Source organism: Diorhabda sublineata, chromosome 5 (genome assembly GCF_026230105.1).
Source record: "Diorhabda sublineata isolate icDioSubl1.1 chromosome 5, icDioSubl1.1, whole genome shotgun sequence".
In the NCBI taxonomy this organism is placed as follows: domain Eukaryota; kingdom Metazoa; phylum Arthropoda; class Insecta; order Coleoptera; family Chrysomelidae; genus Diorhabda; species Diorhabda sublineata.
Window position 1 is genome coordinate 15599335 of NC_079478.1, and position 27105 is coordinate 15626439.

The window sequence follows — 27105 nt, forward strand, 5'->3', positions numbered from 1 at the left end:
CATTGCAGGTAGATGTGATAATGTGATAAAGTAGATTGACTGAAACCTTTAACACTTTGTGTGGCAAATTATTATACAGGACGTGTCAAAAGAATAATCACATTTTATTGGTTTATATTTTCAAAATTAATTACCATATGGAGATTAAGTTATTTTTATATTAATTACATACCCTCTTATCCCACTTATCTTTAACCGATACAAACTCGTTACAAACATTAGGTCAATGTTTCTCAACCTTTTTTGTGCCATGCCACATTCAAGCCCTTCTAAAATTGTTATGTTAAATAGACATAATTTTTATTGTTAAAAAATTGAATTTTTCTATTAAGAAACTTTAATGATACTTTTTGAGAGGAAATCATTGGAAAATTGTTAACGAAACACAGTAAGAAAATTTTCAAAACATATAATGAAAAACTAAAATGCAAATTCGAAATAATATTTTTTCTATAATAATTCATTATTTTGAATTTATTCAGATCCCTGCGTAGGTTCAATTTTGTTAACTTCTTGAAACTGCATATTTGATACATCAGACAAATCCACTAATATTGGATGCAACATCCCTGCTAGCTACCATAAATTCTTGACGAGACGCCTCAGTCTTCCTTCTTCATCAATTTAAGTTCTTTAATTTGCTAACAACTGTTTAGCAAGATTTTAAAGCGTCCAGGAGTCCACTCAGAGCCTACCGTCTGCCATAAGGGAAGTAAACTTGAAGACGCCAAATACTAAGATGGTATTTTAGTCCCGTCAGATAGTTTTAATCTTGAAATTCAGCATTGCAAGGCCAAGAGCAAAAGGGTAAACTAGTGCCGTGTCCATTTTCGAATTGTCCCTCTTTACAATCAAATTGCTCCCCTGTGGGGCATGATTCCCACGTTGCGAAGCACGGCCTTAGCTAGTATATCTTGAGGATAGGATTCGATGCTCTAATACGGCTTTTCAGTTTAACTAAGCAGTGTTATTTATAAACCCCCCCAAAAAAGTCAGAAATCCTAAAGTCTGGTGGTCTTGTAGGCCAGTGCTTAACGCAGAATCGTAAAGCCCAGTACGGGCAATCCATTTCTATGGGTGTCTGCCATTTAAAAACTCTCGAACAAGAGGATTTCCATTGTGGTGTCTTCGATATTCTCATATATTTGCGGTTAAATTTCACAGTCAAATGGAAAGCTGGTATTAATTGTAATCTATATGGTTTCATACGCAAACATGCCAGACCGATATCCAAACAGATGTTGAAGGAATGAAAATTATTTATCTTTTACAAAAGTCGTTTTAACTATCCGAAGGCACATTACTTGGTATACACAAATATGATATAAAATTATATATATATATATATATATCTTATATATAATATAATATTATATATAAGATATAAAATTCTTGACATATTTTGTGTACTTTGATAAAACAAAGATTCCAACACCGCCTCGATGATCATTGTTCATGTTCACATGATGCGCAATCTGGCCAACAATGTTCATTTATACCCATTATGAATATATTTGTTTATTGGTAGTCTTGGAGGACCAGTCATCGCTTAGTAACTTCCTTTATAGACGTTAGCTGTGATAGTTCTTCGTGAAAGGTACGACCTTTACAATACTAACCTGCACTCTGATTTTCTGATTTGATCTATATTATAGAGTTATTTATTTCAGATTTCTAATTTGTCTGGAAAGATACTTCAGATGGATTTTTGTTTTGCTTTCGAAACTTTTCGAACTTCGAACATTTTTCATGTGAAGTTCTCTATACTTAATTAACATAAATTAGAGGACTTATACGAGGATGTATTGATATCTAGTTAGCTTAGACCAGTTCCATGCATAAACAAAATATTGCGTTACCATAGCAACGAACAATAACTTATTAGAAGTGTCAATGTAAAGTTTGACATCAAAAAAGTAAACCAGAGTTACGCAATAAATTAAAAGAAAAAAGATATCCACCGAAATTGTGAAAGTCGAAAAATTGGAGTATCGAGCCATCATCAAGAACCTGTATTTAAAAGGGTTAAGAGGTAAGCAGATTTACGAAGATATGCTTAATACCCTTGGTGATAAATGTTCTTCGTATGCGACCGAGAAAAATTGGACTGCAAGCTTCAAAAGAGGCAAATTTTCCATTGAAGATGATGACCGATCGAGAAGGCCAGTTTCTGTGTCAGTCCCCGAAAATATCGATGCCGTTCATGACATGATTTTATTAGACCGTCGAATTGGGCTTAAACGGATATCTGAAGCACTCAATATTTCATACGAACGCGTTCATCATATAGTTCACGTCTATTTGGACATGAGAAAAATTGCTGCAAAATGAATTCCCAAATGTTTCAATGTTGACCAAAACCGTGCAAGGTAGAAGCATCGCGTTCGATCTGTGCTCGATTTGAAAACGATGTAGACTTCTTAAATCGAATTGTTACTAGGAATGAGACTTGGGTACATTTCCACGATCTGGAAACAAAGCAACAATCGATGGAATGGTAACACTCTGGTTCTCCAAGACCTAAGAAGTTTATTGTACAAAAATCTGCTTGGATTGCCATGGAGTAATCATGATTTATTTTTTGGATAAGCGTAGAACAATAACTGGAGATTACTATTCAATATTACTGACCACTTAACGAGAAAAAATTAAAGAGAAAATATGCGAAAAGCTATCCAAATGTGTTTTGTTTTTGCAGGACTACGCCCCTTCACACAAATCTCATGTTGCCATGTAAAAAATTTGTGATTTAGGGTTTCAATTACTATATAATTACTATAACACCGCCCTTATTCACCAGATTTGGCTCCGTCTGACTGCCATCTCTTTCTTCGACTGAAACAACTTTAAAAGGTTGTAAATTTTCTTCCAAGGAACAGATAATAAAAGCTGTGGAGGTCTGGAGGAGAATATGTTGCGTAATAAAATATTTTGACATTGAAATTTTATATAGTAGGCTAAGACTTTTTCAATCTATCCTCGTAATCACAACATCTCCACCAAAACTAACCAAAAGTAGAAATCCTCATTTTTACGATAAGAAGTTACACATAATAGAGAAATTATTTTATTGGAAATATTTTAACTATTAGTGCATGATTAATAATTCATATCAATACTTATTCATATTTTTCTTTTTATGTGACAGCTTCGAATCGTCACATAACAAATTTTGAAATGAGTGTCTCCAATAGTACGTTTATTAGAACTTGTCAAAGTGAACAAAGTTTTAACAACGAAAAAAAATCTAAGTTTAAATGGAACCTGTTTTTAACCGGAAAATATATAGTTGAAACAAAGGCTTAGTTTCACAAGCATTATGGATATTCTTCTCCAGTGAAATTAACCATCATTGATTAGTGTGTGATTTAATTCCAAACTAGCTTTTACCCGCGGCTTCTCTCGCATCGAATTCATTAAATAAGTATCAGAAATCATTATAATAGAAAAGAACGAACTCTGTAGCTATATTAGAACCTGAGATATAGATCTTTGAATGTAGAAAAATTGCTAAAAACCTACAAAAATCCATAACTCCACATTGAATGTCCACGCCTAGCCCCTCTCCAACTCCACCGAATTAAGTGTTCAAAAACTCAAAAGAAAGAAGGTGTTTCAGCGAGTGTGCTTAAACCAAAACGAAGTCTCTATCTGGAATAGAACCTGAGATATTGAGGATAGAACGTGTGTATGTGAAAAACTCCCATAAGTAATGTACAGGGGGAAATCGCATTTGAGTATAACTTGAGAATGGTGAAAATTAGATGAAATCCGATGGTTGATGGCTTATCTGTGCATCAATACCTTTCATTGAAAAAAAATTGAGCAAATCGGTTGGGTAGAACGCCTGAGCGGACTCGGAATGGAAATCATCAATTTTTTTAATATATAAGATGGATCCCACAGATTATGACTGTCTCATAGCTACAATAAACAGAATTTTTAGCCTCAATATGTGACCAATGCTAGAATCTGTATTCACCACTACACACCTAAATCCTAGCAGCAGTTACCTGGGTGGCACCACAAGAACTGTCCTAAGCAATAACGCAACAGTGAATATTATCTACATGATTGGACCCATTGAGGGAAGTCAATGAAAAATCGTTATGTAGAAATAGGGTAAAAAGATTGGAGTAACTCTAGAAATGAACTGAATATGGGTGAAAATTAGACTAGGGAACTTAGTGATCGATATTCATCAGTGTAGTTAGATTACGAACCTTAGAACGTGTAACAATTTAGCTATAATCTAAATTAAATATTAGTAAACGATATTTAACGAGAAGTCTACCTTTTTAGAATACTCCTGATCATGTTTGAATTCTACAAAACTTCAACAATAGCCTTCACAAAAATATTTTTTCACTTTCTATCTTGTTAATGTGAGTGGAATTTCATTATCAACTTCCGGCTGCTAATTCTTCCTAAGTAATTTTGTACAGGTAAAAAGTACATCCGTGCGAGCTAGATATCTTCTTGACACGAAGAGTATTTTAATGTTTGTTTCATAATTATTACACATTAAACTGTAATTGCTATGACTAAAACTATACACAATAATTTTCTTGACAAAAGTTAAAAATTTATAAATGACGCGAAAACTATATTGGAAACATGCTTCTAAAATGAACAATCAATGTCGAAAAATTCTTAAGAGTGATGGATTTCTTAGTCGATGCTCCAAACCACGTTAAACACGTGTAGATATAACTGTGTTAATTTGAATTAAATGTGCGTCTTAAAAATAGAGCACTGACTTTTTTTAAAATAAGAAAACTAGAACCAGAAAATGTTTCAGTGTCAATGACAATATGAGTGGGACAGAATAAACCAAAAATTTGAAACAACCAGATTCATGGGATGATAGAACGATTTTTTAAATCAAAATTGTCCCCTGTTGCTTGTGATAACTCCTTCATTTAATTCAAAACCGGGCCAGAACAGGTCTTTCTTTGTTCACTTAACATTCCAACAAACGAACTACTAGAAGGTATGATCTAAACATTTGACAGCTCTAGTTTGAAAGATACTTAAAGGAAAAATGTGAAGATGAGATGTGTCAATTCAACAAATTGTGATAAATTATTATTTAATTGAAAGTTTAAATTCTTTGTTCTCAATATTTTCCATATTTAGGTGCTCAATACTTCAACGAGGACATTATAATATTCAGTCAATTTTACACTGAAAACGAAACCCATATCATGATACTTCAGAACATGATATAATTTCACAGTGTTTATTAATTTTATAAATAACGTAAGGAAAACTTATGAAATAAACATTCAGTTATTTATTTGTAGAGCCACTCCCATCTTTAAAAGTCATCGACTGTTTTCTCAAGTTAAAGTCGGTCATACTCATTAAGAACATTCCTATTAGAATATAATATGCTAATTTCTATAATATGACCTTTACCTTGCCTTCATCACATTCATGTTCATTGCAGGCCGTTCAATTTCTATTTTCATTTTGTTAAAAACTATTACAAAATTCTGATTTTTTGGTGGTATTAAGTGTATTAAGTAAGTTATAATTATCATTATCTTACCTATTTTTTTTTATTTCTCTCTGGTATAGTAATTGGAAATTGCTTAATATTAGGAACATATATCGACAATTTGAATTTTGGGATGCCTGAAAGATATAGTTTGGAAAAGCAAATACCGAAAGTAAGATCAAGATAAATAAAACGCACGTACATACGCATCAGAAACAAGACAAGATACAGACGATGAGAAAGGAAAATACTACGAAGTATACAAGGCAAAACACCACAGAATACGGTAGAAAGATATTAAACAGGAAAGTGAAATACAGGACATAGGAAGGTGGGGTAAGACAGAGACAGAAATTCTGGAACAAACATATAAAAAGAATGGAGGACAGTAGACGAAATAAATAATAATACATAAATCATTGAAAATATTAAATATTTAGAAGTCAGATTTATTTATTGGATATTAAACAAATAAAATGTAAGTGAACTGCTCTAGTATTTATAAACGTAGTGGTATTTGTTGATTCTATTTGGCATTTATTTATAACTATGAACTTGAACTTTGTTTTATAGAGTATTACTGATATGTGTGTATCAAGGTCAAAGTTTGTCATCATATTAAAAATTACAAGGATTCAACTTTCAAAACAATAGTATGTGACATATGCAGTCAATAATAATTATTTTACGAAAATTATATTACGCTACTTCATTTAATACAGAAAAAAAAGTTTGTTAAATTTTTTGATGACAATTTTCCTTTTGTGCAATTGAAGATAGAGATGTATATATAACACATATTCCCTGAACGATTACTGAGAACTAGGATATGCAAATATGATTCCTTTCAATCACCGTTAAGGCTATTGTTCGAAATTTTCAAGTTCTTATACAATTTATTTATATACATAACCTTACAAATATATGAAGCCTTAGCTAAAAGTATGGGAAGCACGGAAAGTATGATAAAAAAGCAAATTTTATGCTTACAATATGTTACATATTACATACATGTTACTTATAATTTTATCTGAAAAAGTAGAACAATTATTATCTACGCTGCTTTATTATCGCTTTTTATTCTTTCATTTATAACTTTCTCAATAAAACAAATGAATACAATAGTTAAATTATTTTTTTTATATACTGTACTGTAAAGTCGACTTTACAGTACTAATTTGAGTCCGGAAAATGGCACTTTACGGTATCCTTGTACTTTACAGTACACTTTAATTCTCCAAATCCCAATTTTTCCAAATATATCTGCCTTTGTTTACAATGTCTTAGTGACTTATGTTAATTTTCATTTTTTTAAATAATAAGAGAATAATCAATGGAGCTTTTATCAGTTAAATTGTCAGATATGACATTTCATATTTTAATATAATTTTGCTTTTTATTTAAAATCGAAAACAGTTATTATTAGGGATTAGATATTCTTGACTCGGCCCCGTCATCGCCTCGTTTATAAACATCTACCTCGTACCCTACTAAATCACTTTCCGGACTTATAACATCAATAACTATCACAATTATCGAAAAATGACATGAAAAAACTCTATCTAACTGAATGTAACTTTTCTTATAAGCAACTATAGTTACATATATTTTTTAATATAGTGAGGTATACCATTAAATTCTTTACTAGCTGTTATAAGAATATTATTACTGTACATATAGAAAACCTGACAAAAAAGTTAACCTCTGCTTGCTTTGCCATTAAGTCTGTGTCTGAACAGCTCGATTCTCGTACTGCTTTAACAACTTACTATTCTTTATTCGCATCGCATCTTAGGTATGGGTTGCCTTTCTAGTGGTCTTGTAGTTTGAACCGATTCGATTCTATCTTCAAGTTACAAAATACAGCTATTCGTTATATTTATGCTTTGGGTAGGTAGAACACATTCTATTTTAAAGAACATAAAATTCTAACTGTTCCCGCTCTCTTCATTTTAGAATCTGTTTTTTTGGTTCTCAAACACTGAGACCCATGCATATCTACCGTAAGAACTAAAAAAAAAGTTGGACATTTACTTGACTATACCTACTTCTGATTTGGTGAAAAATTCCATTATCTTCAGTGCTAAAAAATTATTCTATCAACTACCATCTGAAATAGAAATAGCAAAAACTTTTGAAAGATCTTAGTATTCTGTGGCTGAATTCTGCAATTTACCGTAGACTCTACAGACTGGTATAATTCAATTTGTGATGTAAGATATACTATATAATCATTATTTTGTATTTTCATATTATGTATTATAAAATTATGTAGTAAAATTTTTTAGTGACAATAAAGCTTATCTAGACTGGCCTGTCTAGCCTCCACATCCGAATCTCATAAAACATTATTAGGGTTAATTAAAGTCATGCACCACACAAATACTAACAAAAAAGAAATGAAACGCTACCTACGTTTGAAATAAAATGTAATTGCTACTAAAAACTTCAAAAATCTCATAATATGTGTCATTGAGGCACTAAGAGCGGATACCAAACACAAAATGACAGTATAGTTTTTCCAATATCAATTGCAGAAGACAGTTAGGCGAGAAACAATCAATATTTCATAAATACTCACGGCATTCATAACAAATTAATAAATGAAAAATTGTTTACTCTCTATATAAAATTCAGTAAACTGGTTTACCAATGAAAACGTGGAATCATAAACATAAATGCATTTCTATTGGTCGAAGCTGTCGAAAGGCGATAAGCAGTGGCGTGGCTGGGTGAGATTCATTTAATTCTTGAATTTCTTCAAATAAATAAAAATATGGCGTTCTTTAGAACACTGCCGAATGAAGACAATGAAATTGCACAGTGTAGTGAGAATAAAGACAGGTATGAATTAATTTAATAATAAAGATTCAGATATATAAACACAGCAAGCTATTTTAAATATATTCGAATGTTTAAAAAGGAAAATATTCATCAATCTGATAATGCAATCATAATAAGAATTGCTAAATTAACTAAAGTTAGTAAATTTTCCATTTATCGACTAGTCACGAAATAGGTTGCTGTAGATCATTCACATAACCGAAATACATGTAAAGAAAAACTGAAAACAGTTGATAAAGCTACTCAAGATTTTATACGTAGGACAATTTATAGTTTATATAAGGAGAACAGGGTTGCGACATTAGAAGTGATACAGCAAAAGGTAGCAGATCATCCAGAATACAATTATATCAGTTTATAAACATTGCGTCAAGTTTTGTCAGCATCTGGTTTTAAATACATCAAACTGAATAAATTGATGGTCATAACCGAATCATCACGGATCGTTCGATTACGACAAGATTATTTGCGTCAGATGAAAGACCACCGAAGTTCTAATAGAAACAAAATTTATCTAAAAGTAAAATGGCTCGACAGTCACTATGTAATTAATTTCGGTTTGGTTGACAATGGTAAACATTGCTGTTTGAATCGTTCATTTTTTTTTGATGTGTTACTCCTCAAAAAATTAAAGAATATGAGTACTCAATACTCAATACTCGATTTGGGCAAACTTTTATTTACTGAAAAACGAAGAAATCAGTCGACAGAGCATATCCAATCCAATTAAAGTATTCAGAAGAATCATTATGAGAATAAAGTACAGATTAAGAATGAATTACAAAGTGAATTACTGTTAAAACCGTTTACTCGGCATTGTTTTAAACAATTCATTAAAGAAATGAGAGACTAGGAAATATATGTAAGAAATAGTAATGTTGTTTGAATAATGTGCACCTGCAAAGTTTTTTAATGAAATTCTTCATTCCATTTATGAATAACATAGGTGTGATTGTTTCTCAATCACTGTGCTGAATAATTCTAACAGAATTTATGTTCTTGTCCATAATTAATAAGTAGTTAAACACAAAAAAAAATTATGAGAAATGGAAAATTCCAAACAATAATAAACAAAAACTAGACAGTGATAAAAGAAACATTAGCAACAAAATATCGTTTGGCCTTCAAGTAGTTTAGCAAAAAAGCGAACTATGTTTAAGTACATGGTTCATAATTTTCTAGTAAACGCACGTTTCCAAATCTATATAACGGTATAAACAATAAATTGAAACATTGGTGATAAAAAAGAGATATTGCTCTTTAAACATTTATTTCTATTAATAGCTAATAAACCATCACACACGAAGCTAGTGGTCAAATAACTGAATAACTAGTATATTTCTTACATGTGGGGTTTACAATATTCTCAAACAAAAGCTGTGAAATATCAACGGTAGTCTCAAAATTAAATCATTATCGGTACACAGCTGGTGATTTGATTATGCAAGGACCGTTTTTTTTCAACCTCCGATAAATAAAAGACAATTTTATATAAAATGATAATTTTATTACCAAAATATTGGTACAGTTACCGTTAGTTTTCGACATAATCACCGATGAGATTGAGACATTTGTCATATCTTTGGGTAAGCTTTTCAATACCCTCTTCAAAGAAAGTTGCCGCCAATGTAGCCTAACTGTTCAGTAACAATAGAGTACAAAACATACCTTGAAACTTCTGGAAATTCCGTAGACAAAGCAGGAATAGTGAATCTGTGGTTTCTTCAACCATTCTGTCGTTGAACCAGCTCATCTGAGACGACAGATTTGTGTCCTTGGCCCCCTTCATCATACACATCATTACGGCCATCTTTAAGCTTTCGACACCATTAACGCACAACTCCATCACTCATAAAGTTTTCCTCATACACACGACTCATTCTCTAATGGATTTCTACAGCACCATGGCTTTCAGCTTGTAGAAAACAAATCACACTTGGTGGTAGCATAATGGTGAATGTGAACGTGAATGTCAACAATGGCAGATTGTGTATTGCGAGAGATTCGCAGTTCTGCCGAAGTAACGTCTGCACGGAGCGATCTGAGGTTGAAAACAAAACGGCCCTCGTATAATTAGATTTAGCTGTTTTGAGGTTGGTGGATAAAAATAAACAAAACAATTTCAAAATTTCTTTTTTACCTATAAATTTGAACCAATAAATAGTGAGCTTTTTTTATACAAAATAGAAAATATAGAACAAAAAATCTACCCGTTTAAACTAAGTGTTCAAGTTTGAAGAGGACTTGATGTGTTTACGAACCTCAGAATTAAAATCAAAATTGTGTCACGAGATTGCAGAATCACTCACAAATAAAAAAGAGGACTAGAAAAATCGGGAGAATAAAGATAGTGAAGATATTAAAAATAAATGACTAGGAGCAAAAAATAAGAAGGAAATTTATACTATTTAAATTGAATTCTAGTTAGTTTTATATTATGAAAATACAATTTTGAATTGAGATGAGATTCGTCATTATCAACGACTTTAAGCTTTAAAAATTACTGGTTTGAATTACGATACAATAACGATATTTCCTTATATATCTAAGTATCGTTTGAGAGAAGTGAAATCTTTTATTTATAATTCCATTAAGTTATGATTCAAATTCTTGATATTATACTGGTTAATAACATATATCTGCAGATTATCAGATCAAGAATTATATATTCCACCACATTAATCTTAATTTTTCATACAAATGTTCCGTATCAACATCTGCTCTTGTGTTTTCTTATCTAATTTATAAGAAGCTGTCTTCTATTTAACACAGTTATGTTACACGGATAGTGTAATAAAAGTTATGTAAATCAAAACAATGAAAGTCAGTGAACTCTGAAGTAATAATATAGATTACTCTTGGAAACTCACAAGTTATTCTCTAAAACATTACAGCAACAATATGTTCCGGAAATTAATATATGATATGAGAATTTGGGGTATTGACTCAACTTTCATCACAATATTTTCATGGAATTTATGAAAATTTGAGCTTAAAGTGACATTAAAAATATGGCTGACTATTATTTTCTGTTAAAAAAACATGTATCGTCCTACTAAACCACCTGACGTTTAGGTCACTTATATACGAGTATTAGAAGGAAGCTTTCATTGTTACAATTTATACTTAGTTTGTAACTATCAATATTTGATGTGATGTCGTAGATTTATTTATTATTGTGTCCGAGACGCCACCTAGAGGGTCATAGCACAAGTCTTGGCAAGCGAAGGCGACAGGAGGGCCAGCTATCCACACTCTCGATTTAATTCTAATTCTAAAACATATGTATGAATTGTGCTGGTTCTTAATACTGTTTCCAAAGTTTCAGTTTAAAGGTGATTAAATTATAGTAAACAGCCACAAAAGTCGTGATAGTCATTGATTAATTTCTTATATGGGAGACGTATGAACGATTATTTAACTAAAAGGGTCGGTTTTTGAGATAAGATCATAATCCGAACAAAACATTTAATCGAACTTATAATGTACTTTAGAGAAGTACGAGTATTACTTGAAAGTTTTGATGTATTGAATGGAAAATAGTAGATAAACTTTTTTTTATTCATGTATATTCCTTATCAGGTGTATAATAGCAATATTTTCTTTGCAGGTTCTCAAATTAACAATGCTAGTCATCACCGCAGACCTGAATCTATTCTAGTCCATTGAAGAAAATCTTATATTCTATTCGTATTCACAATATGTCTGAATCAACACCAATCTGTCGTTGTAGAGTCCTTTACCTAGGTTCTAGTGTACCTCAACAGACCAAAGATGGTTTGCAAGGAATACAAGAACCACTTCAAGAACTCTACCCAGATCAAGGTGCGACAGGGGCAAAAGGGATAGACTCCTGGTTAAGTGTATGGTCAAACGGAATATTATTGGAAAATGTAGATGAGAACCATAAAAAGATTACTAGGTTTTTCCCAATTGAGAGTCTGCATTATTGTGCGGCTGTAAGGTAAGCAATATTTTTTTGATATGATGATTTTTTTGAAAATCGAAATATTTTCGAATATCAGATTACAGTTTGTCAATCATAACGTATAAAAATGAAATCACCACAATTGCTCCATTGCAATCAAACATCGCTAAATAGAAAGATTGATGAAGTGATTATAATTTTCATATAGATAAATCATCAGATTTTCTGCTACAGTCACTTCACATTCAAGAACTAGATAGTTCTATAGATTATAATAAAGAATTGATACGTGTTCTAAAAATGAATACAAGTATACATTGTACGCTTCCTCGTCAGGTAAATGTACTACAAAAAGTGTTTACATATAAAAAAGTGTGAAGAATATTCCATAGAGGCAAGAGAAAACTACTCCTTCGAAAAGAGGCAACTAACGTGAATAAAAAACCAATTTGTTGTGTTCTAAACTCGTTGTTATCGAAATGGTAAATCCTGCTAATTTTTTATGAGGTCGTGTCTAGCATATTTTTGAAATATAATAATACATTTCTTGACTTCATCTCATTTTAATTTGTTATCGTACAAAATTTCACTATCACCTTTTTAATAACTAACCAATCTACTCTTTTCTAAGTACTATATTTATACCATTTATATATTTTCTTAAAAATTTATTTATATTTTCATGTTGTATGTAATTAATATCCATAAACTTGACGTGGGAAGGTTTAGGTCTTAAAGCAAAAAATATGTAGTTAACTATATTAAATTTTAGCAATGAGTTATATTGATGATATGATAGTTAAATTAATTTCCAAATTTTGTGATTTGGTTCTAGTGATAGTGAGAAAAGGAAAATCTATTGTCATTAATGTAACGTAGGAATTAGAAAATGAGCGAACTACGAGTTACAAATCATATTGTATGTGTGGTAAAGTAGATAGTATTTTCTTATATGTATAACTGATATTTCAGTTCCAAATTTTATTTTTAAAGTGATTTACTTGATACTTGAAACCTAAGTTTCATCTTTCTTACTTATCTGATGTTTGTCGTCTACTAAAAGTTCAAATCTTGATTTAAACCAATTTCTTGAATTTTTTTTCTATTCGGAATCGTTTCAATTCCGATGTTGCGTCAGGATATTATGAGGTTTTGTTCTATTGATATTTTATCTGCATTATAAAATGACAAACCCATTTTGTTTTCTTCAATCTACTCATTGTCATGTACAAACATTCGTTAGAAATACTTGTGCACAAGAATTTACAATGTATTAGTGGCTTGAGGTGATTTATATAAAAAGGATCGGACTTGGCTCTTTCTTGATTCCACTTTTAATAAAAACAACTTATAATTTCGCAAATAAATGAAATAGTTCAAATTTTTCCATAATATAAAAAATCCCACCTGTTTGGAGTATTCCTTTAGTTAACAATATAAATGGATTAATATATTGCTACATAATACGAGGTACATATGTCCACTTGTAGGATCCGTTTGGTTTTATGGAAAAAACATGTAAAAATATGTTTTTTACAAAAATCTACTACTGTTATACTAATGTCCTACAAAAATTAGGCACTTGTTATAGCGCATGCCTCACATCAACCATGTGGTAACATGATCGGTCAGCTCGTCATAATAGTTGAAGTGTTGACCATCAAATATTTCACGAGGAGATGAAAGTCTCTAACAACGAGCTTCGGGATGTATGCAGGCTGATCAAACACGTAAGGATGGGCATTATCGTGGAAATAAGCAACACCTTTCTTCAGTAATCCTCGGCGCTTGTTTTGTATTGCGCGGTGCAATTTATTGATAATCTCGTGGTAAACATGTGTATTTATTGTTTGGATTCCTAGTAATAAATCAAACAGTAATTTTTTTTCTCTCCCAAAAACAGTGCATATGAGATTTCGAGAAAATAAGATTTGCTTACGGTTAACTTTAGTTAGGGACGAAGTGTGCCTCCATTTTATTGATTACGTTTAGTTTCTGGGGTGTCATAAGTTTCTTCCCCAGTGTCTTTTTGTTTGGGTATCTAATTTTATTTTTTTAGTAAAAATTTCATGAATTAGTGATCGTGACATTTTGCAGAAACTCAATAACAAGAGAATAGTTAACTTCCGGTTTTACTTAATCTTCGATGTCGTAAATCGGTTCATCAGTAACCAAAGACACATCTTCTAATCATTGAATTATTCATAGGATTTTGGCTGTAAATCTCTCAGATTTATATATATTTCACTTAATTTGATTTTCTTTGCATTTAGAAAATGAATCAGAAGCAACAACATTTTCAATTAAGGCTGACATCATAAAGAAGCATTAGAAAGAACATGACGGCAGCAGCGATCTGAAAAAGTGTACATTTACTCTGTTACTTTGCTATGCCATTCCATAATCGTAGATGAGAAATTAATTTAAAACATCACATCCGAAACTGAATAGTTGTACTCACAAAGTTTTTTGGATTTAACCGATATCAAAGAATTCCAGGGTGATTTAATCAGCAAAGTCATAACTATCGTTTGATTTGATGTGGATTTCCAAAAAGAAAGAAAATATCTTCCATATCAGAGCAATTCAAGGGTGCTTCGAAGTAATTATTTCTTTTTTCATAACTTAACGACTGGTGTGACGAAAATTCGACTTCAACGATGAAACCATTCCTCAAGCATATACTTATTTCGATTCCTTTAGCTTATCTTGTATTTTGGTAGGAATAGAAGAAAATAGGATAAGTTGTATATACCTAAAAAAAACTACTTTGGATAGTATAATGATTTTTTTTATTCAAAATTCTCCTTATCACAATTTAATGATGATAAAACTGAATTTGCCAGAAATATAAACAAATAATGAATAACGAAATGAAGAAGAGTAAAGAAACACTCTTTTTATAGCAGTAAACGTTCGAAGAGAATCAAGTTTATCAATATCTATGAAATATTTGTTTTTCACCCAATTATCTTCGTTCATAATTTTTTTATCGTTATTTAAGTTGAGTATAATTTATCGGTTTCTGGTTACATCTCTGTAGAAGGTAAGAGATTGTGTGATAGCATATAACCTGTTCTAGTTGATTATGCAATTCAAAAATTCCCATCTACCTCTTAACTAACTTTTCATTAGTGATTTCTCACAGTTACCAGTAACAGAATGGTTAAAAAACCGATTCTCTCAACGGTAAACCGAAGGACGCTCATAATATTTTATAGCAGGAAAATCACTCAGAACATATACTGTGATGAAAATAAATAGTTCTGGGTTTATGTTATATTATGTTCATCAATTGAAAGCAAATAGAGAAAAAACCAAAAAGTGAATGTAAACTTTTGTCATTACTCATTCTTGAGCTTCGATCTTTAAAAATTCGTTTTCAGAGATCACAATCCTAGTTTATAAAATAAATTATATTTCAAAAATACTTTACTCGAAAATTTATCAGTTCTGCGGCATTATAATGAGATGTTGTCTTAAGAAGATTATGAGAACATATCGGACAAAGTGTATAAAAAGTATAAAATGAAAAGACTATTGAGACTATTTCCTGTATACAATCGATAGATCATGGAAAATCAAGCATAACATGAACATCTCATATATCCTGAAGGTAATAAGAGTAAGAGAAGAGATGGAAGGAATGTGTTCGTCTTGGTTAGAAAAAACTTCTAAATTCCTTTGCTAAATGTATGGATCTAATAGTGTGTGTCAATTGTATCTAATAATGAAAATTTGTTGATAATGTTTAAGAGAAGGTTTGAGAATTAGGCAAACGGATTCAAAGATGAAGTATGAAGGAAGAGTCAGAACTCTTAATCTTATAAAAACGTCCCTGCAGTGAACCCTCGTGTTCAGTCCGAATAAATATCTGACACTCTTTTGCAAGATTCGATCAAGTCGCCCTACACGTACCCCAGAAGTGAAGTGCATATCGGGGGTGCGACTCAAGAAGAACATATTAGACTGTTAAGAAAATGGATAAGTTCAGTTCTTTGGAAACTGCGCAAAACAGGAGGAACTTAATTTTTCAAATAAGGCGGCAATATGTAACTCCTATTTCAAGGAAATGTCCTCAACAAGCACTAAGAATTTTACAGATTGAACTACGTCAATGGTGGTGCTATTTAATAAGAAGGCGTTGAGACAGAGAAGATTAGAATCACATCATGATTTAAAGGTAGATATGGTCCTCTGAAGTGCCGTGAGATCAGGGTTGCACCAAGAGAAACTAGTGTCGTCTACAAATAGACATATTTCACTACTGATGTCTAGATACGCGATGCCGTTTATAAACAGAAGAAACAAAATAGGGCTTGGTACTGAGCCTTGGAGAACTCCACATTCTATTGGCTTGCAAGAAGACATCGTAGTATCAACTTCTACAAGCTGAGTTCTGTTGGTAACGTATGACTAAACCATACGACAGGTGTTTAATGTGAGTCCATCAGTTCCAGATGAATATTTATTCTTAATGTCATTAATTGTACTGCGAAGCTCTGCTAAAGGGCATAAAGAAGAAACTGTGTTACCATTAGCATCAGGGAGTTATGAAAGCGGATCATGAGATGGAGATATGGAATTTGATAAATTTTTATAGTTTTACGTAATTTTTGAAGAAGATGCTATCCGAGAATTTCCTTAGGTGAGATAAAGATCGCATGTTCTTTGCAGATATACGTAAACCTTTAGTGGACTAGGCTTTATTATGCTTATTGTTAATACGCCTGGTAGTAAAAGTAATAGAAAACTAAAGTCTGCTTAGAAGAGACATTTCAACTCTTGATTCGACGAATATTCCATTGGAGAATTTTTATATTTACATTACAGGTTATGCCAAGCAACCATGTTATATTCAAACTACTAGTATACTTAATAATATGAACTGTGAAATCAAAACCTTTAATTTCAACTAACGAATATATCAAATTAGAAGTGTCTAAATTATAGATTATTTTTATTAAGGTAGCTGGATTCACTTGGATAACAACATCTAATGAATAACCAAAATATTGAAGGAAAAACCCACTAATAATTTATAAGAATTTAAAACATATATACAAAAAATTTTGCAGTTATTATTGATGCATAGCTAGAGGTTACAGCTTATGATGGTTTTGGAAAATCCAAACAGAATTTTCATATCTTGTTCACAACTATATTTAATATGTCGTTTTGTTAAGGTACGGATGTCTGAGATGTCCTTTCTCTAATTTTTTTTAATAATAAAAAATTCAAATGATGGTGGTATTATAAGTTTTTAGTATTTAGTATTCTTTCACTTCTACATACTTCTGAACAATTCTATTTCAATAATAAAAGATATGATAATAGGTATCAACGGTATTCTCAAGGTTAAGAGTCAACATTCTTTGTACGCGCAAGCAGAAAGATCAGATCAGGACCGTACAAGGTTTATAATAAAATGTTGGAAAATAGAAAAATCAAATAGTTAACGTCAACTCGCCTTCAAACCTTAGTCATATGGAATATAATTATAAAGAGCAATACCTTTTTTAGGATAATCCAATTATAAAATAATGGAGCTATGAAAGGGTTTGTTAAATGTATTTTCAACAGAATGTATGAACGTTTAATGATGTTAGAGTTGAACTTACTTTTGTCATCCAATTCCTTCTTCATATCAAAAATGGTGAATAATAAAATTCCATAAGTGTATTTATTATTTATTCTATTTTTCATAAAAATGACAAAATATTTTCCAAATTGTTGGATAAGGTAATAAAAAAATAAAGAAAAAGTAATAAATTTGTTGAATGATAAATCTTAAAATGTAATTCGCAGTTTATAAAATCTCGCAAGAAAAAAAATAAACAACAGTCTTAGATATTACATAAGGGTAGTGGAGAATTCAGTAGGAAGTCTCTGCAATACATTTGAAATGAAAAAAGAATGTTTTATTGTTTTATTAGCTACCCCGTACATTAATGTAGAAATTTCGTTCAAGATACTAACAAATTGTCCAAAACTTGTACGTTGTAGGAAAAATATCAATTCAACTTCTTGATTTTATTTTTTGTTATCTATAGTCTATTTCAGAACTATAAAATGGGGAATTCCGTCCTGTTCGGCTCAATTTCGGTGTCGGCCATAGGTGTAGGTCTTGAAATATTTGGTAGGGATTACTTAGGTAGTAGATTATATAGTTACGTTTTGCATTTAACAGGTACCGTTTAACCTTCTATTAGTGCCTCAGCCTAATTCCAACCCTATTTCAGATTCGGCTTAACCATGTGCCGTAAGGGCAATGTTGCCTTACCCAAAATTTTTAAACCTTTATAAGTATATTTGTTTAGTTTAACGCATCAGTATTTGCTGTTAAGCCGTAAATAGTATTCACAGTATTATAAGATTAGTAATAAAATGGCGACATTTACACAACCGAAAAGATGTTCCAATAATTCTCCACTATCAAGTGAAAGAAAAACTTTTATTTTAAATGTACACGATTGCATAATATACGATTATCCGAAAATTTACTGTACAATAAACAATGTTCCTGAATGACTGGAGCTGGAAAGTAGTCCACCGTTTTTGAATTTTTGCGCGGGAGAAAGATAGCTGGCCAAGTGGAACCCCCCAAGAAAAGTACAGGCAGACCAGGGAAAGTTCTTGATGAAGACGCCAAAAGTGTAATTCGAAAAAAAGTTCACTCTTTATATTATCAAAAAGAAATACCCACCCTAGATAAGGATGACAGTATTCCGTTGATAACTAAAAAACTTTTATGAACCACTTTGAGAAATATGGATTTTACCTGCGAAAAGCATAACCAAAAATCATTTTTACTGGAAAGCGATGAAATTGTTTGCTGTTGGTGGAAATACTTAGAAGTATAAAGCAGTACAGAACATAGCAGCGGAAAATCTTTTATCTTGATGAGACGTGGATTAATGAAGGTTATACAGTTGCAAAAATGTGGAAAGACAAAAATATAACCAGTGCCTGTCAACGGGTATTAAGGTTCGTTCAGTTAAAGGGAAAAGACTAATAACCGTCCATATTGGAAGCGAAGAGGGATTTTTAAGAGAAAGTTTGCTAACCTTTCAGTCGTGCCATACGGAAGATTACCACGAGGAGATGGATTCGGAGGTTTTTGAAGACTATTTTGGTGAAATGATAAAATATCTTCTCACTAATTCAGTAGTAGTTATGGATAACGCAAGTTATCATTCTCGATGTATAGAACTCCAACTCCAACTTCATCTTGGATAAAACAATAAATCATTGACTGGTTAACCACCGAACCACCGAAAGTAATGAGTTCAAAGATAACTTGATAAAAAAAGAACTATTAGTTATAGCAAATTTACACAAACATAGTTTTATGAAATATGCCGTGGAAGATATAGTACACCGCCATATCATTGCGAACTAAATATTATAGAACTTATATGGGCGCAGTCCAGCATGTCATTAAAGAAGAGGAGACAATGTGGGATCTTGACTGCTTATTCGATCGGACAGTCAACCCGTTAATTATAACTTCAAGAGGAGATGTTAGGATGTTAGGATAAAATTCTTTCCTTTTTACGAATATCCTACCGGCACACCCTCGGCGCACTATTTTCAATGTTTGTAAATGGATAGCAATAGGCTTAACTCATATATTGACCCCAACCCGGGTGGTACCAACTGCATTTGAAATTTATAATGAAATCAATGCCAAACTATGAAAGTGGCTTAAATATTCGTTGGGTCATTCTGTGGCCCTTTGCGTGCCTAATGAGGTTTTATTGCTTTATACCTTTCTGAAATAAACTATAGCTGTATTCATTTTCAATTTAATCTAAATATAGAATATCTAAGTTAATGATAACTCATTTCGAATTTTCGCATTGTTTCAGATATGTTCTAGTCCCAGAAAAAAATACTCTACATAGTCCAAATCCTAGATTCCTTCCATTAGATTCTCCTTTCGCTCGCACTCCCAATCCCACACATCCTCCACTTTTCGCTGCCATTTTGAGAAGAACGACTGGGATAAAAGTACTCGAGTGCCACGCTTTTATTTGTAAGAGAGAAGTTGCAGCAAATGCTTTAGTTAGATGTTGTTTTCATGCTTACGCTGATTCATCGTATGCAAAACAAGTGGATACCGCAGGTAGCATATATGGAACTCTTGCATCTGAAAGATTAACTAGTAAAGAAAAGGTATGACTTATCTCACAATCAAGAAATATCGTGTTACACATCAATTTTTCATTTTATGAAATTAATATAATCCAGAATAATATTTAATTCAGTACTTTTGAGCTTAATAAAAACCTACAAAAATTGAGTATTTCAATCGCGTGTCAGCAAGATATGATGAAATTAAATTATTTACATGTTGTGCAGCATGACATGTAGTCGGTTCAATTCTCTTTATCCAATTACCTTGTCATAAATGACATTTTTTATTTTTTATCAGGTACAAAAACAAATAAAGCAGATGATTTACCGATACATAAACATGCCACTTATAACTAACCATGAGAAAAACATGGATTTTTATGAGGAAACTACAGACAGTCAAGGATTGACCTCGTGATGAAGGCAAAACGAATCGGGTACTGAAATGGTGTATTCGTTGGGATCTTTTGAATTCTCGGAATGACATCCTCTTATCCCCAAACGCAATGAATTGCAAAGTTTTGATTGATTTGGATTTCGAAGTATAAAGAATACGGAGCCCACGATTAGTTCTAAATTCATTTGGATGATTCGTGTATTCCTCTTCGTTTGTTACTCAGTCAATATATTTGAATGAATGCAGAGTACCAACGATTTGATCCTAAGCTATCCACATCTGCATTCTTAGCTATCAAAATTACTTCTATTTATTATTTTTACGGAAAGCCATGATATATGGGAAAACTTTTCTGATGAGCTCGTCTCACGATGAGATGTAATTTGGGAGGAAATGAGATCAAACCACTCGATTCGTTGACAAATGTTTGGAGAAATCCTCAGTAGGTTGATAAACAACGCAACTTTCTTATTCGTTGTCAGTTGAAATCTCCTTGCCTAATATCAGAGATTTGTGACAAGTGTTAATTACAATGACAGAAATCGATTCTGGAAAGACTCGCATTCCTTGGGGGGAAACGTTAATAAAATTATGGTGCCACCAAAAATTTTCAAGTCATTGTGCTGATCTCCCAATGCGTAATTTTGTGCTATTGTTCATTCGTAATAGATTATACTTTTAAAGGCTATCAAAACTGTTGCCATTGAGTGTTTTTCAAACTTACATGTAGCTTGTTGAGTAGTTTGGAGATTTAATGGCAATTTTAACGCTGATAAGCCGTATGGCATTCTTCTAGCAACGTGGCTGCTATTAATATTGAGATATGCATGTTATTCGTTGAAAAAATTATATATATATATATATATATATATATATATATATATATATATATGTCAATCTGTTTTCATTCTTACACATTCTTCTACATGCTAAAAATATAAAACAATGTGGATATATATTGTCGATTGTTTAGTTTGTCTTTCTTGAGTTATGAGTGTTTGAACTCAATTGTTTTATATACAAACAAGATACGTTATTCCATGTTTCAATATTCACTTTTTGTCTTTATTCTGCTTTTTGTTTACAAAATATGAAACGCTGAAATTTTTGGCATTTGATCATGAAACATAGTTGAGAAAGCATGAAGGATTAAAGTATAAGATAGTAAACTAATTAGAAGCCAAAGTATTTATTGAAGAAGCTTTTCTCCTAAGTGTGTTTTCAAATTCACTTTATCCTTTAGTAGTTTTATCTTAATAGAGTCAGGTTTTTAAAGCATACAGTATCATAATTATATTTTATTTTCACAGATAGATGAATGGAAGATGAGTAGATCTCAATCAGGTTCCACAATGACGTTAAATACTATAACAAATACCAATCAAAAAGATGATATCAGTATCTATAATGGAGATGAGAATCATAAAGTATGGGCAGGTTCTCAAGACAACTTAGATGGTATATATGACGTTTATTCTACTAGTACCATATCAAGACCTACTCGTCCAAGACAAATTTCTCAACCTGTTGGTAAGACAATGCTACTGAATATTCATTGACTTCTACTACTGCATCAATACTCCTAATTCCACTGCTTAATACGCAGTTCGATAACCAAGCCATCCATATCTGAATACTTGTGAGTATTGGTACAGTGCTAGCAGTTAGTAGTATTCAGAATAGATATCACTAAATTCCATGTTAATTTATAATTAAAGCTGTACCGCCTCCTCCGGTTAAAGATAAAAAGAAAAAAACGAAACAAAAATCTTTGAGTGGATCCAGGGAGGATTTGTACCACCCAATGATGAATGGTAAAGCTAGCAGTTTAGCGGGTTCAGTGGTGAAGACACGACAAATTCAACCTCAAATGAACGTAGCACCGCCTCAACCTATATACATAATGACTCCACATCCTGGAACTCTCCCAAATCCAAAATTCTTCAAACATCACGGTAAGTGAGAAATAGAAATTGGGGTGAACAAATTAATTCTGCATGCGCTCTCTTTTGATCCCTTTTATTAATCCTATATTATAAGTTTAATTGGTTTTTGAAAACATTAAATTTGCAACCATCTCTTTTCATCTCTTGAATTTCCTTATAAACGAAATTCCAAGTGTTCAGTTATTAAGTTCTGTAATTATTAAGAGTATACAAATTATGCTCGAGCTGAATCATTATTTCACAAAAAAAGGTGAAAATATCAGTGACCTTAACAGTAATGTTCATATTTAAAAGTACGAGTATTTAACGATTAAGTTGATGAAGCGCTTATTGCAAATGAAACCTTGAAACTTTAGATGACTGCGTCATACAAGAAACCAACCATCCAATTATACAAAATGAATTTTGACTTTATGAATCTACTTAGTAAGTCTCTAGAACGAAAAACCCACAAGCTGATAAGGAGCGTGAAAAACTCAACAGAAAGAAATCATGGTACTGTAAATCTATCTAAAGTAATTTAGACAGAGTAACTGCCGGAGTTTTTTGGTCAACTTTGTTACTGGAGATGAAATTTGAATCAATAACTTCACCTCTAAGACAAAAATTCATTTTTCTTATCGGAAACTTGTGACTGAAATCTGTGAATCCAAATTGGACATTAAGGTCTTGTTCTTTGCTTTCCTCATATTAGAAATGCTAGACTAAATTTAGAAAAAGTTCTCTTAATCGTTCAAACAAATATTAACCTAATTGGGTGCAATATTTTTAATTATGCATAACTGATTTGTTTACAGGCAATACCTATTCCCATAGACCAAGAAGTAAAGTTCTGATACCAGCAAGACCCGTACCACCGCCGTTAGTTCCCGTAGCGCCGGTGATAATACCAACTACAATGCAAAAAAACAAAAAGAAGCATAAACACGTCGAAGAACCGATTTACATGCCGAGCAACAGAGCCTTAAGTCCAGTAGCCAGTTATCAACCTGTAAATTTTCCCCACGAAGCTTATTTGATGCAACATTACGCAACAATGGAGTCTCAAGGAAAGCAAAGGAGTAAGAATAAAGAGAAGAATTCAGATAAGGCAAAATTAAACAAAAAATTAGGGCAAAGTATGAATGGTTTAGACGATCCTAATCTAATTAATGATGAGAGTCCTTTTAATACGGGGATTTATAAGAAAAAGGGGCATTTGAACGAAAGAGCGTTTTCCTATTCGATCAGGCAGGAGCATAGAAGCAGAAGTTATGGAAGTTTGGCGAACTTGAAGTTTGCTTCCCCAATTCCAAACGGCCACGATGTGAGTATTATCTATTGAAACATAATTAAGAAGTAATTTAGGAATTACATATTTGAAATTATCAATTCTCTTGCTTAATACGTTTCCTGCTGGAGAAAAATTGCTTCTAAAAAATATTAGAGAATGATTTAATGTACACTAACAGAAAATTTGAACACACTGATTTCTATTAAAATTTTTCGTTTCATAGATTTCAAAAATCAAAATGGGAGAACTTCCATTCATTTCAAAATTTTGGAAGTATCTTAAAATCTAAACTTACATAGCTGGTTGCTAATGAGAAGAAGATTTGCTTGTTGAGTTGATAATGAACGAGATGTCAATGATTTTTGTTATTACATGACGTTGTTCGAAAAATTTTATCAAATAATTTGTGAGCTGAAATTTAATAGTCATTTGAACTGCATCCAACTTATTTACTTTGTAATACTGTCCGTTGGAAACTAGATATAATCTCTGATAGTTTTTGGGTATGAAAACGTGATTGCTGAATATTTTGCAGAGAATCGAGAAACTAACATACATATCTAAAGAAAGAGTTGATACATCTTTGTACAAGCGGATACAATTAAAGCTGGTTTCTAAAGAAAATTTTATGAAGTGAAATTGAAACTCGTTAATGGGTTGTTCCATAAATGGCCATGCCTCCATTTAAGCTGACGAGTTACCACATTAAAGATTCAAAACACAAACAGGATAAGTAAAAAACGAATAACACATTTATTAATTGTTGTCTCGACACCGGAACTTACGAATGAGCATGTGAATTATAAATTCATAATCAATAATTCACAAATTACTTTTATACAGGCCGGATTAAAGCCAAAATAAATTAATTCAAAGCTAATCGATGTTATTATTCAATTATAAGGTGACTTATGGGTTTTACTCAATATTTTAAACTAATAGAAGAATTGAAAGAAATTATACGAAATGGGTGGTAAAGTTTGGAGCCAATAAAGATATGAACAAATATGAAGATATTGGGCTAGAAAATTGTTTTTCAGAAAAGGATTATGACAAACCTCAGAAACAGAACACATAAATAAAAGTTATTCGGAACATAGTTAATAAGAAGTATTCATTGACCGTGCAAGGTAGATAGATCTTGTTGGGATGGATCAGGCCTTTTTGATTATTTCCCGCCACAACTTCCTATTTCCTGTCTTTTATTGACAGTTTTTAATTCTGCTCATGTCATCCTCCATTTCTTTTAATGAGCTGATCCCCCTAAACTTAATACACTCTTGTGGATCAAGTGACTTTCTTGTGTATAGTGATAATTTGTCCAATCAAACATTCTTTTCGCATCCTTTCCTCACACCATATTTTCCTAATTAGTTAGTGTATTCTTTCTTATGGTTTGGTAAAAGTTATTTGAAACATAAAATTAATAAGAAGTATCCATTGATCCCAAATGGTCAAATAGTCAAAAGAAAACGTTGATCTCTCGAACTATTTTTATACAGTTTTTTGGGGTGACTATCGCATCAGGGTTCTATATGCTTTTATAGTGTCGGTATTCTTAGGTATACATTTTTACCTCTATTCAAGTAGATTGTTAATCTGCCTGCACTGATCGATGTTGCCATTTTATGCTCTTTTACTGTACAACTTGAATGATACCCAGATGTGATTTTATTTAGATTATTGATGTTTTAATTTTCTAAGACTCCAAAAAATGTCGTAGTTTTACCGACACCCTAGTCTCTGATTTCTTTCCTCGAAACACCCTCTTTTCCAATCACCAATCACAGTATTTTCATAATTACTCCACCCACATCTATGATTCATTTTTGCTGTGACAATATAGAATTTAAAAACGAAAGAGTGAGTATTTCTTATCGGTGTCGACTAGAGCTTGCATATCGAGAGTCGTTAATTCGAACATACCATTCAACATCTCACATATCGCGACTCCTTAAGCTATAGTCTCCTATAAATGCCCTCAGCTGCGTACAGCGTCTCACCGTACGCCGCGTCACGATGCTTACTATGGAAATGTACTATTTCGGTCTCTTTCGCATGCTGACGTTGGCGCCATTCAAAAGCTTTAGGCTGTGTATCTAGTTATTTCGAACCATTGCAGCTTAAACGTTGTATCTTGCGTCAGCACAAAATGACGAAATTCTATAAAGAAAAAGAAGAATCAGTCCAAAGTTGTTATTATGTATTATATAATAAAAGTGACAAGCAACTTTTTCTTCAGGTTATATGGGCTTAGTATGCCCCTTTTTGATGGCAGTTCTATTATATCTTCTCACACAAGTTCTAGGATATGTTTGAATTGTTCTTGATTGACACGGAAATATTTAATAAATTTACTACTGCTGCCTTTTAAGTGTTTCATTAGCAAAATCTGGAAACATCCTTCTTTCTTCTTCTTCATAAATAATCGGTTGCTTGTTTCTCAGAGTTTTATTCGAAAGAGGTCGTCTTGTGTCTCTTCTTCAAGTAACACAGATAAAAATGTCGAATTTTCTATCAAATGACTGCACGCCAACATTGTGTGTCGACTACTGTTGTGAACGAGACGTCTTCGTTCGCGTATGAGTTATATTGACTGCTGAAGCTGTGGCTGGCGTTCAGACGTCATTCAGAATATTTACGCTTAACTCGGAAGCCGCATGATCATTCAATAAGATGCTTAGGCGTTAATAGAACAAAACTAACTTGTAACTAAAATTCCAAATAAAATTAATTAATAACTCGCTACCAGTTTATTGAGTTAGTTTCACCAATATATTTTGAATCTCCCTAATATTTGACGGCTGATATAAACCTTAAAATATAGATGATTTGATGTAAATATCAAATGACAAAATAAATTCAACATATCTGACATCTTGAAAGTTTTATGCTACTTAATAGAGAATAATTTGTGTAGTTCGAAAGTCCCGAATAGCCAATAATCAACTTTTCCTCACTAAACGTTAAATTACTCTATTGGAAACTTTTACACTCACACCCTAGTGTTTCCATCATCACTGGGGTGTAGTTGGATTATTCTTTCCACGGACCAGTTAATACCTGGTTTTTTAT

The 27105-nt window shown here is 32.0% G+C and overlaps 1 protein-coding gene across 1 annotated transcript in view; it reads left to right on the forward strand.

The window, feature by feature from the left end:
- LOC130444190 (uncharacterized) overlaps positions 1-27105 on the forward strand; it is a 64173-nt gene that overhangs the window by 31191 nt on the left and 5877 nt on the right. The window contains exons 3-7 of the mRNA XM_056779239.1: positions 11958-12311; positions 20147-20453; positions 22122-22341; positions 22530-22766; positions 23555-24063. Coding sequence (XP_056635217.1) covers positions 12049-12311; positions 20147-20453; positions 22122-22341; positions 22530-22766; positions 23555-24063 — 1536 coding nt within the window. The 5' untranslated portion in view covers positions 11958-12048. The remainder of the gene's footprint in view (positions 1-11957; positions 12312-20146; positions 20454-22121; positions 22342-22529; positions 22767-23554; positions 24064-27105) is intronic.